The sequence below is a fragment of the Homalodisca vitripennis genome, chromosome 1 (genome assembly GCF_021130785.1).
Source record: "Homalodisca vitripennis isolate AUS2020 chromosome 1, UT_GWSS_2.1, whole genome shotgun sequence".
NCBI lineage: Eukaryota > Metazoa > Arthropoda > Insecta > Hemiptera > Cicadellidae > Homalodisca > Homalodisca vitripennis.
In genome coordinates, this window is record NC_060207.1 from 32741996 (window position 1) to 32754680 (window position 12685).

At 29.3% G+C, this 12685-nt stretch overlaps 1 protein-coding gene across 1 annotated transcript in view; it reads left to right on the forward strand.

Moving 5' to 3' along the window:
* Positions 1-11421, forward strand: part of LOC124359516 — a 29275-nt gene extending 17854 nt beyond the window's left edge. Inside the window, exons 6-8 of the mRNA XM_046812318.1 lie at positions 1198-1353; positions 5528-5723; positions 7684-11421. Coding sequence (XP_046668274.1) covers positions 1198-1353; positions 5528-5723; positions 7684-8070 — 739 coding nt within the window. The 3' untranslated portion in view covers positions 8071-11421. The remainder of the gene's footprint in view (positions 1-1197; positions 1354-5527; positions 5724-7683) is intronic.
* The last annotated feature ends 1264 nt before the right edge of the window (positions 11422-12685 follow it).

Sequence of the window (12685 nt, forward strand, 5' to 3'; positions counted from 1 at the left end):
TTAAAAGCAGTTGCAATCAGTCAATTACAGTAAGTTTTTATTGGTCGGTTGTTTGTTTAGGAGTCTGGAATAATGTACTTCCAGTATTGAATTATGTAGTCTTAAGTTGGAAAGTTATTAATAATGTAATGTAAGCTCTCCCTCCAATTCGAGTATACAAGAAGTTTAGTTTACTTCATAGAGTCCAAGTTACAGAGACCTAATAATACTAATCGATTTGGATGCTCTACTTCATGAGATTTTATGATCCCCACTTCTTCTTGTTAGATGGAGTGAATTGCAAAAAATTATGTGTATAAAATATGTTTAAACTGCTGCCAAACCCTAGAGAAGTTCCACTAAAACATGGTTAGGTAATACACATTCATTCATACATAATATGTGATATTAAAAAAGTGTTGATTTTGCCAGTATCAGTCAGTGTAGGTAAATAAATATATTGCATGCTTTAATTATTTTGGAAATATTTTGGTGTAAATTGGAATAATTTTCATCCTTAATAAAAAAAATTATTGAATAAAAACATTGTTACAACTGGGTGTGAATTACGATGAATTTAGATTATTATTAAAGGATGATGTATGTTGTGTATAATTTGCAATATTTGTTTGAGAAACAGATTAATTACAATGTTATAGAAGTAATAGGTTGTGAGAAAAGGTTTTGTGTTCAGGTGCCTTCGCAATTTGATAGTCTCGTGAATCAAGTGCTGGGCTGTATCCAGCTCATTTACAAGCATTTTGTTAATACAAATATTGTAAAATAAACTATACAACCAATTTTTATGATTTGTTGTATACTTTTTTAACAAAGTTAAAAATACTATATGTGTAGTTTTTTGTTTTTAAAAGTTAATATTATAGTAACAAAATAACAATAGAATAAAATGAATCAGAAAAATCTTACATTATTCATTTGAAATGTATTGAATGTCTCTATTTGGTTAAATGACCATAGAGACAACTATTGCATACTGTACCAAATATTACCAAAATACATTTTGGCTTTGAGGCTTTATGCAAAATTTTGCAATGCCATGTATGGCAATGCAAAGACATTATTAGGGTTGTAAAAAAATTGACAGATTTACATGAACAATTTAGATAAAATACTGCCTGTCTAAAATATTCTTAAGATCTTAGAGAAAATTTTCAAGTAAAATCTTAATTCTGATTAATCAGTGTGATTGTCTCCCAGGCAAGCCAAGCAGAGGAGTATATCTTTGCTCAATAGAAAACTAAGGAAAAACAACGAACCTTGTCCTCTATACCATCGGTTTGGACGTTGTTCTGGGAAGGAGCGAGGTACCTGTGTTCGTCAACACAACCCCAAGTTTGTGGCAGTTTGTAAAAAGTAAGTTTAATGGTCAGTTTAACTTATTCAAATCAACTTTCTATTAATTTATCATAGAAACAAATGTTGCTTCTTTACTCAAGCAATTAAAGAATGCATTATTCATTTACACAGTAGATGGTTGTATTAGATTCATTAAATTGCATTATAGTGTCACTTGTCGAAAGTGTTATATACCATATCATAACTAATCAATCAATCAATCAATCAATAATATCTTTATTCAAGACATACATAAAATGTACATGAATGCGTCATTCTTAATAAATAAATTCAAGGTGATGTTATATTAGTTGCACAAATATACAATCCTTTTAATGTAAATTATTTTCAAAATCTTAACATAGTTGAAAATAGGTTTAATATTATTTAAATTGTTTTTATTACCAAATTATAATTAATTCCACTAGACTTCAGAAATCAAAATCAAAATACATGGCTCTGGGAGTAAAACTCTTCAAAGTTATAACATGATAAATCAATTAAAACTGTTTTAATTTATTTTTGAATCTAACACTATTGTTTTCATTCCTGATGCTACCTGGCAGGTTCCCCATAAACTTGATTCCCATATAAGTTTAGTGCAGTCATTGAAGCATTATTGCTCCGAATTTTTTTACTGTGAACCGAATTGCATACAATTTTGGAATTAGGTTCATCTTACCCTTAAATTCAAAAGTGAAAATGATTTGAACTCCGCAACCACCCTGGGGGTGGTTGCCACCCTTCTCGGGGGTGAATTTTTTATTTTTCAAAATAACATCGGATATCGATAGAAGGCCTAATTTTAAGCAAAAAATCATCTATAAAGTTTTTCGAAAAATCCAATACTTTTCAAGTTATCGGGAATTGAAAATTCACAATTTGTTTCACGTTTTTCATCGGGTTTTTGCAAATATCTCCACAAATATACGTTTTATCAAAAAATTTATAAAAAACAAAATTGTATCAGATAAATAAATAAACAATTTTATTTTTCATAAAGTATTCTAAGTGCAATATTAAGCTAGATATTAAAGATCAAAGCCGTTTTTTATTTTGTCTGAAATTTGATCGATGTGGTCAATGCCATCTAGCGGCGAGCAGATGCATTTTAGGCATTCTAATAAAAAAGGGTTTTGTAGTGCTTGAAATAAGCTTTACAATGAGCACTATTAAAAGTCTTTTGCACGTAAAATAAGTGAGCTGTATTGCAAATAAGAGGAGCATCTAATGTTTTTTCTTTTAAATCAATGGGTTTCATAAGTGCAATTTCCACCATAATTAAAATTAAACGTATTCCGCCTAGAATTAACTTTATTATGAAGAGTTTGATAGATTGTATCAGTTTGGCTGCTTCAGGACAAATATTTTTCAAAAAAGTCACAATTAAAAAAATTTCAAATTAAAAAAAAACAACTGTTTTCATAATATCTCAAAAATGACAACAGATACGTATAAAAGTGTAAGATGAAAAATGTAGGTATTTTTCTGACAAACAATTTGGTTTTTTGTTTTTTCTTTCAAACAGAAAATTGATGGAGATATGATTGTTTAAAGAGCGCGTGGCTGCGCAATCACAGCCTCTCTTAAGCCGTTTAACCCTTCACCGTTTTAGAAAAAGGTTTTTTACTACATATTGCAATTAAGTATGTTGTAGCTCTCTTAATTACCTTTACAATAGTTTTTTATAAATTGTAAGAGCATGAAAATTTTAGGAGTTATGGTCCAGAAACTTATCATATTTTTTTCTACTTAGTAACTGAAGATTTCGGAGTGTGAATATTTGGAGCAATGTGAAAGTACGCAGTATAATAGAGACCCAAAACTATTGTAATGTGTATATATATACATAATATGGCTCATATATTTTGGAAACGTAGGCATGAATACATACCAACGTTCTTATATGTATATATAACACATTTGAGTGAATTTTATATAATTTGTTAATATTTTATTCAATAAATGGCAATTTTTTACTCTAAATTAAATTATTTTTAAATATGTAATCATATATATTTACTGTTTTAATTTAGGGGTAGTTTTGAGGGTAGAAAAGCTTAAGAATATGATAATCATTTTCGAGAGTGTGGAATAATATTTAAATCATTTTCATTTTATAAAAATTTTTTTTCAATTTTTTATCAAGGGGTAGTTTTCAAGGGTTGAAAGGGGGTTAACAATTTGATGATTATTATAGAGAATATAAAATATTACTTACTCTATACTTACATCTTTTTATGTCATACCAAAGTATTTTTTTGTGATTTTTTCAATTTAGGGGTTGTTTGCAAGGGTTGTAAGATTTTCAAGGGATTGAAAATGATTTTAATATGAGGTAATTGTTTTAGAAAAAACTTTACAATTTCACCACTTACTATTAGACATGTTTTCTAGCGATAAAATAGCTCAATGTCAATCTTTCCATTAAGGGGTTGTTTACACCCCTTAAAAATAATAGGCGGAGTTCAGATCATTTTCACTTTTGAAGTAAGGGGTAAGATGAGCCTAATTCCAAAATTTCATGCAAATCGGTTCACAGTAAAAAAATTCGGAGGTAAGACCGTATTTTTTGCTTCAATGACTGCACTAGTTGGGCTTTGCTTAAATTTTTCTTTATTATGTTGTTTTATTACAAAGTTATTTTTGTTTCTAGTATTATAATCATGAACATGTAGTTGTTGTGTTAATTTAGTCTCATTATTTTTTTACATATAATACTGTTCTATATATATATATATATATATATATATATATATATATATATATATATATATATATATATATATAGAGGCTGTATACAGTCATAAACTCGAGCTTTTTAAAATATAACTTACATGACTCAGTTTTAGAATCACCCTAATTGCCTCCTTTTGTAGACGTAAAATTTTATTTAGGTTTACAGCACTTGTTCCCCTATACACTTCAATCCCGTATGCGATATGTGAATTGAACCATGGCATAGTACACTGATTTCATGGTTTGTTTATTACAAAAAGGTGCTAGCCTTCTTAGTGCAAAAATTCCTGAAATTATTTTGTTACATATTTTTTGTACATGAATGTTCCAATTAAGTGTATTATCTAAATGTAGCCCTTCTTTATCCAGGTTTTTCATATTAATTTTGTTTGATTCAACATTTTTGCAAGTAAACTGTATAAAAGTAGTTTTATTATCATTGAGTAAAAGATTTCTGTTATTTAAATAACTTTTTAACAATGAAACTGATTCGTTACATTTCTTTTTAATTCCATATCGGCAATGCACAAGCTTATATCATCAGCATAGAAACAAATTTTACTATTCTCAATTACTATTCTAAGGAATTAACACCTTCACTACGGCATTAGCTATGTACCGGACAACCGAGAGAGTAGTAAACTGCATCCACCACAGTTAAAACTGCTTTAATTCAAAGTTTAGTAAGGGTGCCTATCAATCATTGAAGTAATATTGTTACAAGAGGATAGTAAATGAGAAAAGCTCATAAATATATTATGTTACAACGAGAGAGCTAATAAGGGTGAAGTTTAGGTGTTGCATTAAGTAATGTTGTTCTTTACTAAATTGGACACTAAAGTAAAATCTTTTTTCGTTACAATAAAAAAAATAGCTGAATTAAAGTTCATGAAATATAAGTTTATTTATTTTTTCCAGTAAGTTAAGTTAATTCTTTTGTGTATTTACTGAAAACTGTTGGTCCTTATGTTCACTTTACACTATGTGAAAAGTAAATGTTTTTAATCTGTATACATTGGAAAAATAAAAATTTTTGATGTGAATACAATGTTTAGTAAATGAATCTAAATTTTGTGTTCATTATCTAAACTAGTTCATTATATCTGTCATACAACTAAAACGAAATCAATATTACTAATCAATGCTGTACTGTATAATATTTTGAAAAATGTTTGAAAAGCTTACACAAATTGAAAATGTAATTTATGTTGGATAGTTTTGTTGTATTATGTTTTATTTTTAAGATTTGGTTAAAAAATCAATATATCAATATAGTATATGATGATATTTTTTGTTTTGAGCAGAAAAGTGGTCTGTCCATAGAAAGAGCTTCTGAAATGTATTTAACCAAGGAATAACTTTAATTGTCACCATACCTCTTTAAAATTAGCCATGAATATTGTGAAAGAATTTATTTTTGAATCAGTATGAGATTGTAATGGCGGTGTGCTAGATTTGTGCAGGGTGCGTGTTCGGACTCGCATTGTTTGCTGTCACATGAGATGACCTGTCACAACATGCCGAGATGTCAGCACTTCTTGGCTGGTCATTGTGGGAGAGACAATTGCCCCTATCCGCACATTAAGGTCAGCGACAGCGCACCACTATGTTTGGATTTGCTTAAAGGCTTTTGTTCTCTTGGAGACCAGGTGATCAGTTTATATTTTTAAATTTATAGTTCTATTTTAGCAAATTTTTGTAAGAGTATAGTCTAGTATCTGTTATCTAGATATCTACAGTTGGAGGAATTTAGCTGTGCTCGTAGGGCCCAAATACTACCCTTTCAAGAAATAAACGCTATCTGTGTGGCGGGTTGCGTTTACATGCTAGCCACTGAGATGAAGGCGCAACAATCTCTTTTAACGACTTTAAACTCACGATTTCGATTTGCAGATTAGTATTGACAAATACGTTATTTTCAAAAACACGTTAAACAACAATATAACAACTGAAAAACAAGGATTAGTCCTATTATTGCTATTATTTGGTATTCTCTTATTATATTATTCCATCACAAATCAGACTAATTTTAGCAAGTGTGATGAGTTATTTAGGCCAATACGATTCCTGAAAGGAGGGTTTTACCCATGAGTCACAAGATATGTTTTCGGGACGCAGCGCATAATGCTACCCTGCCACCCCTCCAGCCTATCACTACACACTCAAGGTCGCGCGCGCAGCTAAAGTCCTCGAACTGTAAAACTAATAATAAATTAAAATAACACCCTTACACAAATTTTAAAAATTCTATCATTATAGATAAATCAATAACTGAATGACTGAAAGCTATATAAATAACTTAGCAGTTACCCTTGACCTCGCAAGCAATATAATTTTTAAATGACATACCAACACCTCTTATATAAGTGATTGTTACTGGAAAACATTATCACTGATCAGTTTTAGAATAATTAGACTTTAAGTGTTTCAAGAACCTTGAGTCGGAGAGTAAAAGAGTTTTTGTAAGCACCAATGAAATAACTTTATGTTCTATGCAACATTCCCTGATATTTTGATTGAATAACGCAAAAGATTTCAGTAATATTTGAATTGTTTTATGCCAGATTGGACGAATCCTGAAGTCTGAAGCTTTCGTAGTGAGAACACTTATGCGTAATGTTGTAAAATGGAAGTATGCATTTAAAGTACAAATTATTTTAGGTTCATGCTGATTTCAGCATGATTACCTTGCTTTTGTGTGACAGAAGTACAAACATAAATGATGACTTCTGTAACATTTATGATTATATTAAATTTCTTAATGCACATGGTACTAAGCCTGATTTGTGGGCCATCTGGCTACCTGATATATATCATATATAATATATATATATATATATATATATATATATATATATATATATATATATATATATATATATATCTCAGTTCATATATATTATTGCTCCCATTTCCTTGGTTTAGTCTATGAACTGTATCAATGTTTATATAACTAATCAGTATTATATCACTCATCATTGCAAAACAGATTTGCCCTCTTAATGGTTTTCTTGGCCCTCACAAAATTGCACTTTGTATCTAATGCATTATTTTGTCAATCCATTTGTAATAGTCACGAGCTCTCTGCACTTGCTTGTCTCCTCAAATTGTTACGGAAGGAATGATCATTAATTCCAGTGTCTAGTCTCTCTCTTTTTATTATTTTAGCTACTATAAATGCTTTTTGCTACAATATCAAAGTAATACAATAACAAGCAAATCTTATATGCCCCTACTTTACATAACAACATTTCTTCGTGAATGTGATATAAAACAGCTTTTTAGGCAATCTCTCTGTAGTCCTAACATAGCTCAGTATGATTTGTGGGTCTTCTTAAAATTAAAAAGAAAGGTTTAAAATCATTTAGATATAAAAGTGAAGTGATGAAAAAGTAGAAATGTATATAGTAGAGTTGACCAGATTCCCATTACCACAAAGTTCATTATCTTCAGGCTGCAGCATGAGCTTAAATATTTTTCTCAGAAACTCTGTACCTCTCTTGAGAACAATTAATAATTATAAAAATCTGTGTAGTATTTTAATTTTATGTAGAACTATATGTATAAAGATGTTAGAATGTTGTTATAAAATTAATTACTATTTTTCAGTGTGCCAAGAGACATCAAGCGATTTGTCCATCTTTTGAAAAAGGAACTTGTTCGCGAGGTAAGTACTGTCCTTATCCTCATCCTAAATCCAAGTCAGATGAAAAACTCAAAGGAAAATTTAAATACCTGAAAAGGAAACCTCAGCCTGAGAAACACGTTGAAAAGGTAAGTCATTCTAATCTTAGGTATTTTGAAGATGTAAACCTTCAAAAGGAAAATGAAATTCAGCTGACTGAAAATCTTGAAAAAACAGTGAAAGACAATTTCGAAGAGGATGAAGAAAGAAGCCATCCATTTAAAAATCGCCCAAGACTTGGTAGTCTTCCATCTTTTATCCCTCTGAGCTTTGATGATAGCATCATTGAAGATAATACTGCGCAGTCATGACATGGGATGAATGTAGTGATTGATATGTAAATGTGTAATAGGATATGAAACTTTAAATTTCATTTTGTGGATTGACGTTTTTGCACATTGTTGTTTTGAATGAATTTTATACATCTGTTTTTCTTTTTTTTATTTTGCTATAATTTTGTGTTATAGTTGTAATTAAAATATTTATATTTTGTTATAATATTATTCTTGATGCCTTTTTTATATTGCTTAATTATTTTAAGTAAATTTTTTTCCTTAGGTAACAATGTAATAATATATGTATACTATGTTCTATTGTGAACACAACTTAAAATGCATGCCATTTACCATGTAGACATATATACCAAGAGATTTACTCTCACATGATTAATTCTTTAGCTTTTAGATCCAACATTAAAATGTGAATATTTTTATAGTTTGAAGTCAATACTTATACAACATATCAATATGAATAAATGAAAAAAAAACCTGTCATTAAGAATGTAAAACAATATTACTACCAAATTGTAACAATAAGCAGTAGGGAAAAGAAGCATGAACACGAAGTAATTTCTTAAAAATAAGAAAATTTTTATCTTTTAAAAAAGGGTTATACTTTTAGCCGTTTCAGTGTCAACATCCTCATTTTATAGAGTTAAAAAAAATTATCATTAACTCTTAAACTGGCAATCAATATTATAATGTTAATTCGAATCAATTCTGTAGTGGCGGTCAACATTATAATGTCCGATTTTTAATCCAGTGAGTTTTGATTTAGTAAAAAAAGGTATTTATTATTTGATTAACGATTTTATTATGGATCTTTATAAATTTATAAATAGTGTTAGTAATTTCATGGTTTTATACGTGACATGTTAGGAGATATATTAGTAAGTCTAGGACAATCTAGGCTAATGTGCAGTGCAGTAGTGAAGTGCTTGAGAGCTACAATATCAGTGATATATAATGAGTATAGTTTATCCTTGGTTATGGTTTATATCTTGTTTTAGGCTCCCATTTCAATAATATCCCAACATTTTGCGGATAGATTGTCTGACAGAGAAGTCGTTGACATGTCAGATTCAGACAACATAGGCCTTGCCAGTGACACCTAGGTTACCCTTTTTACTTTTTGGAACCCCAAACTAAGCCAATATTACAGCAAGTCAAAATTAATATTTATTAATTGTAAAATGTGTGTAATATATATATATATATATATATATATATATATATATATATATGATTCATATAATGATAGAGAAATGATTAATCAGGGAACAGTTTTATGTAAATGTAAAAAATGTATATTTAAAATGTAGAAAGTTGAATGGTAAATTTGATCAGGCCTCAGGGTAAGCTGTTATTTAGTAGAGTATCTGCATGCAAATTTACGTACATGTACAGATCACTATCACCATCTTTCGATACTTTGAACTTGTGCCTAAGAGTTAGTACCCAAAAGAAACGAATTATTTACTTTCTTAAATGCTCTATATTTAATTTTTTTTTATATAAAAAAACTTTATTATGCTTGATATATTTTTCCAATTTTTATTGTTCTATAATCTTCAATTGGTGATTTGATGTCTTCAGTAGTGGTAGACAGCTTCTCCCTCGTGTTTTTCTTGATGGCATCTATTTTGTTAAAGACCATCTATATCTATCTCTATCTCTCTTCCTTTATCATACATAAAAAAATGAAAAATCACATTGGAGTAGGTCAGGCAAGTAAGGTGCGTTAGACAACAGTATCCTGTCACTTTACCAAAAACTGGCTACTACCAACATGCTGTGTGTGCAAATGCATTGTCACTTGTCACAGTCCTCTATCTGCCAACATCCCCAACCAAAATCTTCACTCAGTTTTGCTGAACAGATTTCCAAGTTACACGCCTGTTGCTACACTCATGCTTTTTAATTTTATATAATAATGTTTAAATTTGACATTATTTAATTTTTCAAATTATGCCATTGCATTCAATTTAGCAATATTTTGAATGTGTAGTGTAAAACTATTGAAGTTTTTATGAATGTGTCTTATTATAAAAGTCTTAATGTTAGTTACATGTTTCCAAAAATGGAATGATTGAAATTGTCTTTGAGTTACTACTTAACAGATAATTACAAATTCAACTTAGGGGACTTATGAAACCTGTTTAAAGTACTTTGAATATTGAAATGTTATATTGGGCTGGATTGTAATTAATTGGTAATGAACAGAGGATTCCTTATTGTAATCAAGTCCCTATTCGTAATCTATGTTACGAAGGAGTTTTTTTTACCATTTCTCCTGCTCAGCTGTTTAAAGGAAGTCTATTGTTTGTTATGGATACACATAAGAGAAATAGGGGCCTGTTGTGGGGGAGAACACATTGACAGTCTCCAATACTATCTGCTAATGCTTAAATTGTGACATTACGCAACAGTTGTTGATGTTTAGTATAAGTTTAGATTTTATAATACATTGTAGAAAGGCATGTACATTTAAAAAGCAGTAGATTGTTTACATGAATAAAACAGTTGTTGAGTGCAGAGCAGTTTGTGATAAAATTATAGCCATAGTTGTAAATTTGTAATTATTGCATGTTGTAATTTATTTCCATTATAGGATGTGTTCAATACTTATATAGATTTATATTTTTATATATAGCCTATACATATTTTATAGTACAATTTCAAAGTACAAATGTATATAATTTAATTATTATAAATAAATAATCTTTGTCTAAACAAAGTGCAACGGTGTACATTTATCGATGAAAAACGCAACAATTTAACATGAATTGTGTAAATCTGTGATGTAAGAAATATGAATATTCCATGTCTTTTTTATTGCAAATATAGTTTAAAAAATAGTTATTGTATGAAAAAAATACATTTCGGCACGTAATGCCTATTTGAAATTATTACTGAGCAATGCTAATAATGAATAGAATCACTGTTGGTACTTTTGTGCAAAGTATACCATGCATGTTTTGGTATAAACTTATACCTCAGTTATTCCTTGGAAAGTGTAAATAAAACACTATTATCAGAAATTTTAACTATTACATATTCCAAATTTTGGGTTTGTATAAAAGATACAGATAAACTAGAAGGTACACAAATCATATTGTTATTTATAAATTATAGTGTAGTAATTGCTGGCAATTCCTGTTGCAATAGCAATCTTCCATATGTATCACCAACATAGTATAGTAAGCAAATAATAATTTAATTTGGCAAATATTATATTGTATCTAAAGTGTAAATCAAGGTTAAATCCTTATTTCAGTTAAAATGGACAAAAATAAATTATTCAACATTAATATTGTATCTTTTAATCCTAGGTAATTTATGTAATTTGATTACTTATTAAAAAAATAAAGCGATTTAAATAAACTTTGTTTTTTATTTCACCTGAGTTCATTCTATGTTGTGAGATATTAGCTTACCTCTTTACTTGGCTGTTCCAAATGTTATGCACATTGAAGGGATCTTGGAAGCTATATGAGATACAGCAAAGATTAAATGGACAAAGTTGTGTGCATAACAACAATATCAACAAATGTATATGGTTAATCATTTACTGCACTCAAAGAAATTGTTTTTAGTCAAAAGTTTTAAACTGTCAGCTTGTTTCTATAGTGGAATGTTTTTTACATGCAATCTACATGAAATTTCTTCTAGCTTTTAAATATTTTAATGAAAACATTTTTAATACCAGTGAGCAGTAGGTTTAGGGTTTCAATAAATGTTTAATATAATGACTCGTACTTTTTTTAATTATAAGAATGATTTTTCAGATCTTTAATATGTGCTTGTATCTTGTTGGTTTCATCAAATAAATCATAAAAAAATCTTTTTTGTATGGTAATTTAAATAGAATTTCAATCAACTAGGTTGGTAAACCTGATATTGAACTGTACATATTGTTGGGATCAGCTGTTCAGAGAAACAAAAAATATCTAACAACCTGTGTGGTGAGTGTGTAACATAGCTGATTCTAGACAGGGTGATTGATCTAAATATATACACAATAGTTATTTTGCTAGTTAATTTAAAATGTTACGGAGAATAATTAAAAATAATGTATTGGTAAAGGGATTGAAAAATATTTATTTGTAAAATAGAGTTGCTACTTTAAGATGCTCATTATTATAAAATGTTATAAAATAACTTGTATACAAAATGTTATGCTTTTTAGAGAAAATGAAATTTTTATATGTGAGGTAGTTCTTATACTGATGTTAAGGCTTCTCAGTGATAGAAGACGTACAAAGCTTCAGTTTAAGAAAAAGAAAATAATCGGACGCTTTAATATTATGTGTCTCCCAAATAACAATTTAACACCTAGTTATAGACTGAGGCATGTAGCTGTGTACACAACCAGAGCAGGCCAAAGTTGTAGTCATGCATAGAAATAGTGGTCTGCGTATACCAGGAAGGTAAATGATGCCAGTGCCTACACTACGTTTGCAGAAATGCACGCAGTTCTCCTCTGCAACATGTTTTGCCAGCTCTCTTTATAGGCTTAGATCGTGAGCACAGCTATATGCATACTTTACTTTGGTCAAAAGACAAGTGAAATTCGGACAAGTTGATCACAGATTTGAATCTATCCAGTACTTTTCATGCTTGTGTTATATTAGTTTGTTAACATTTT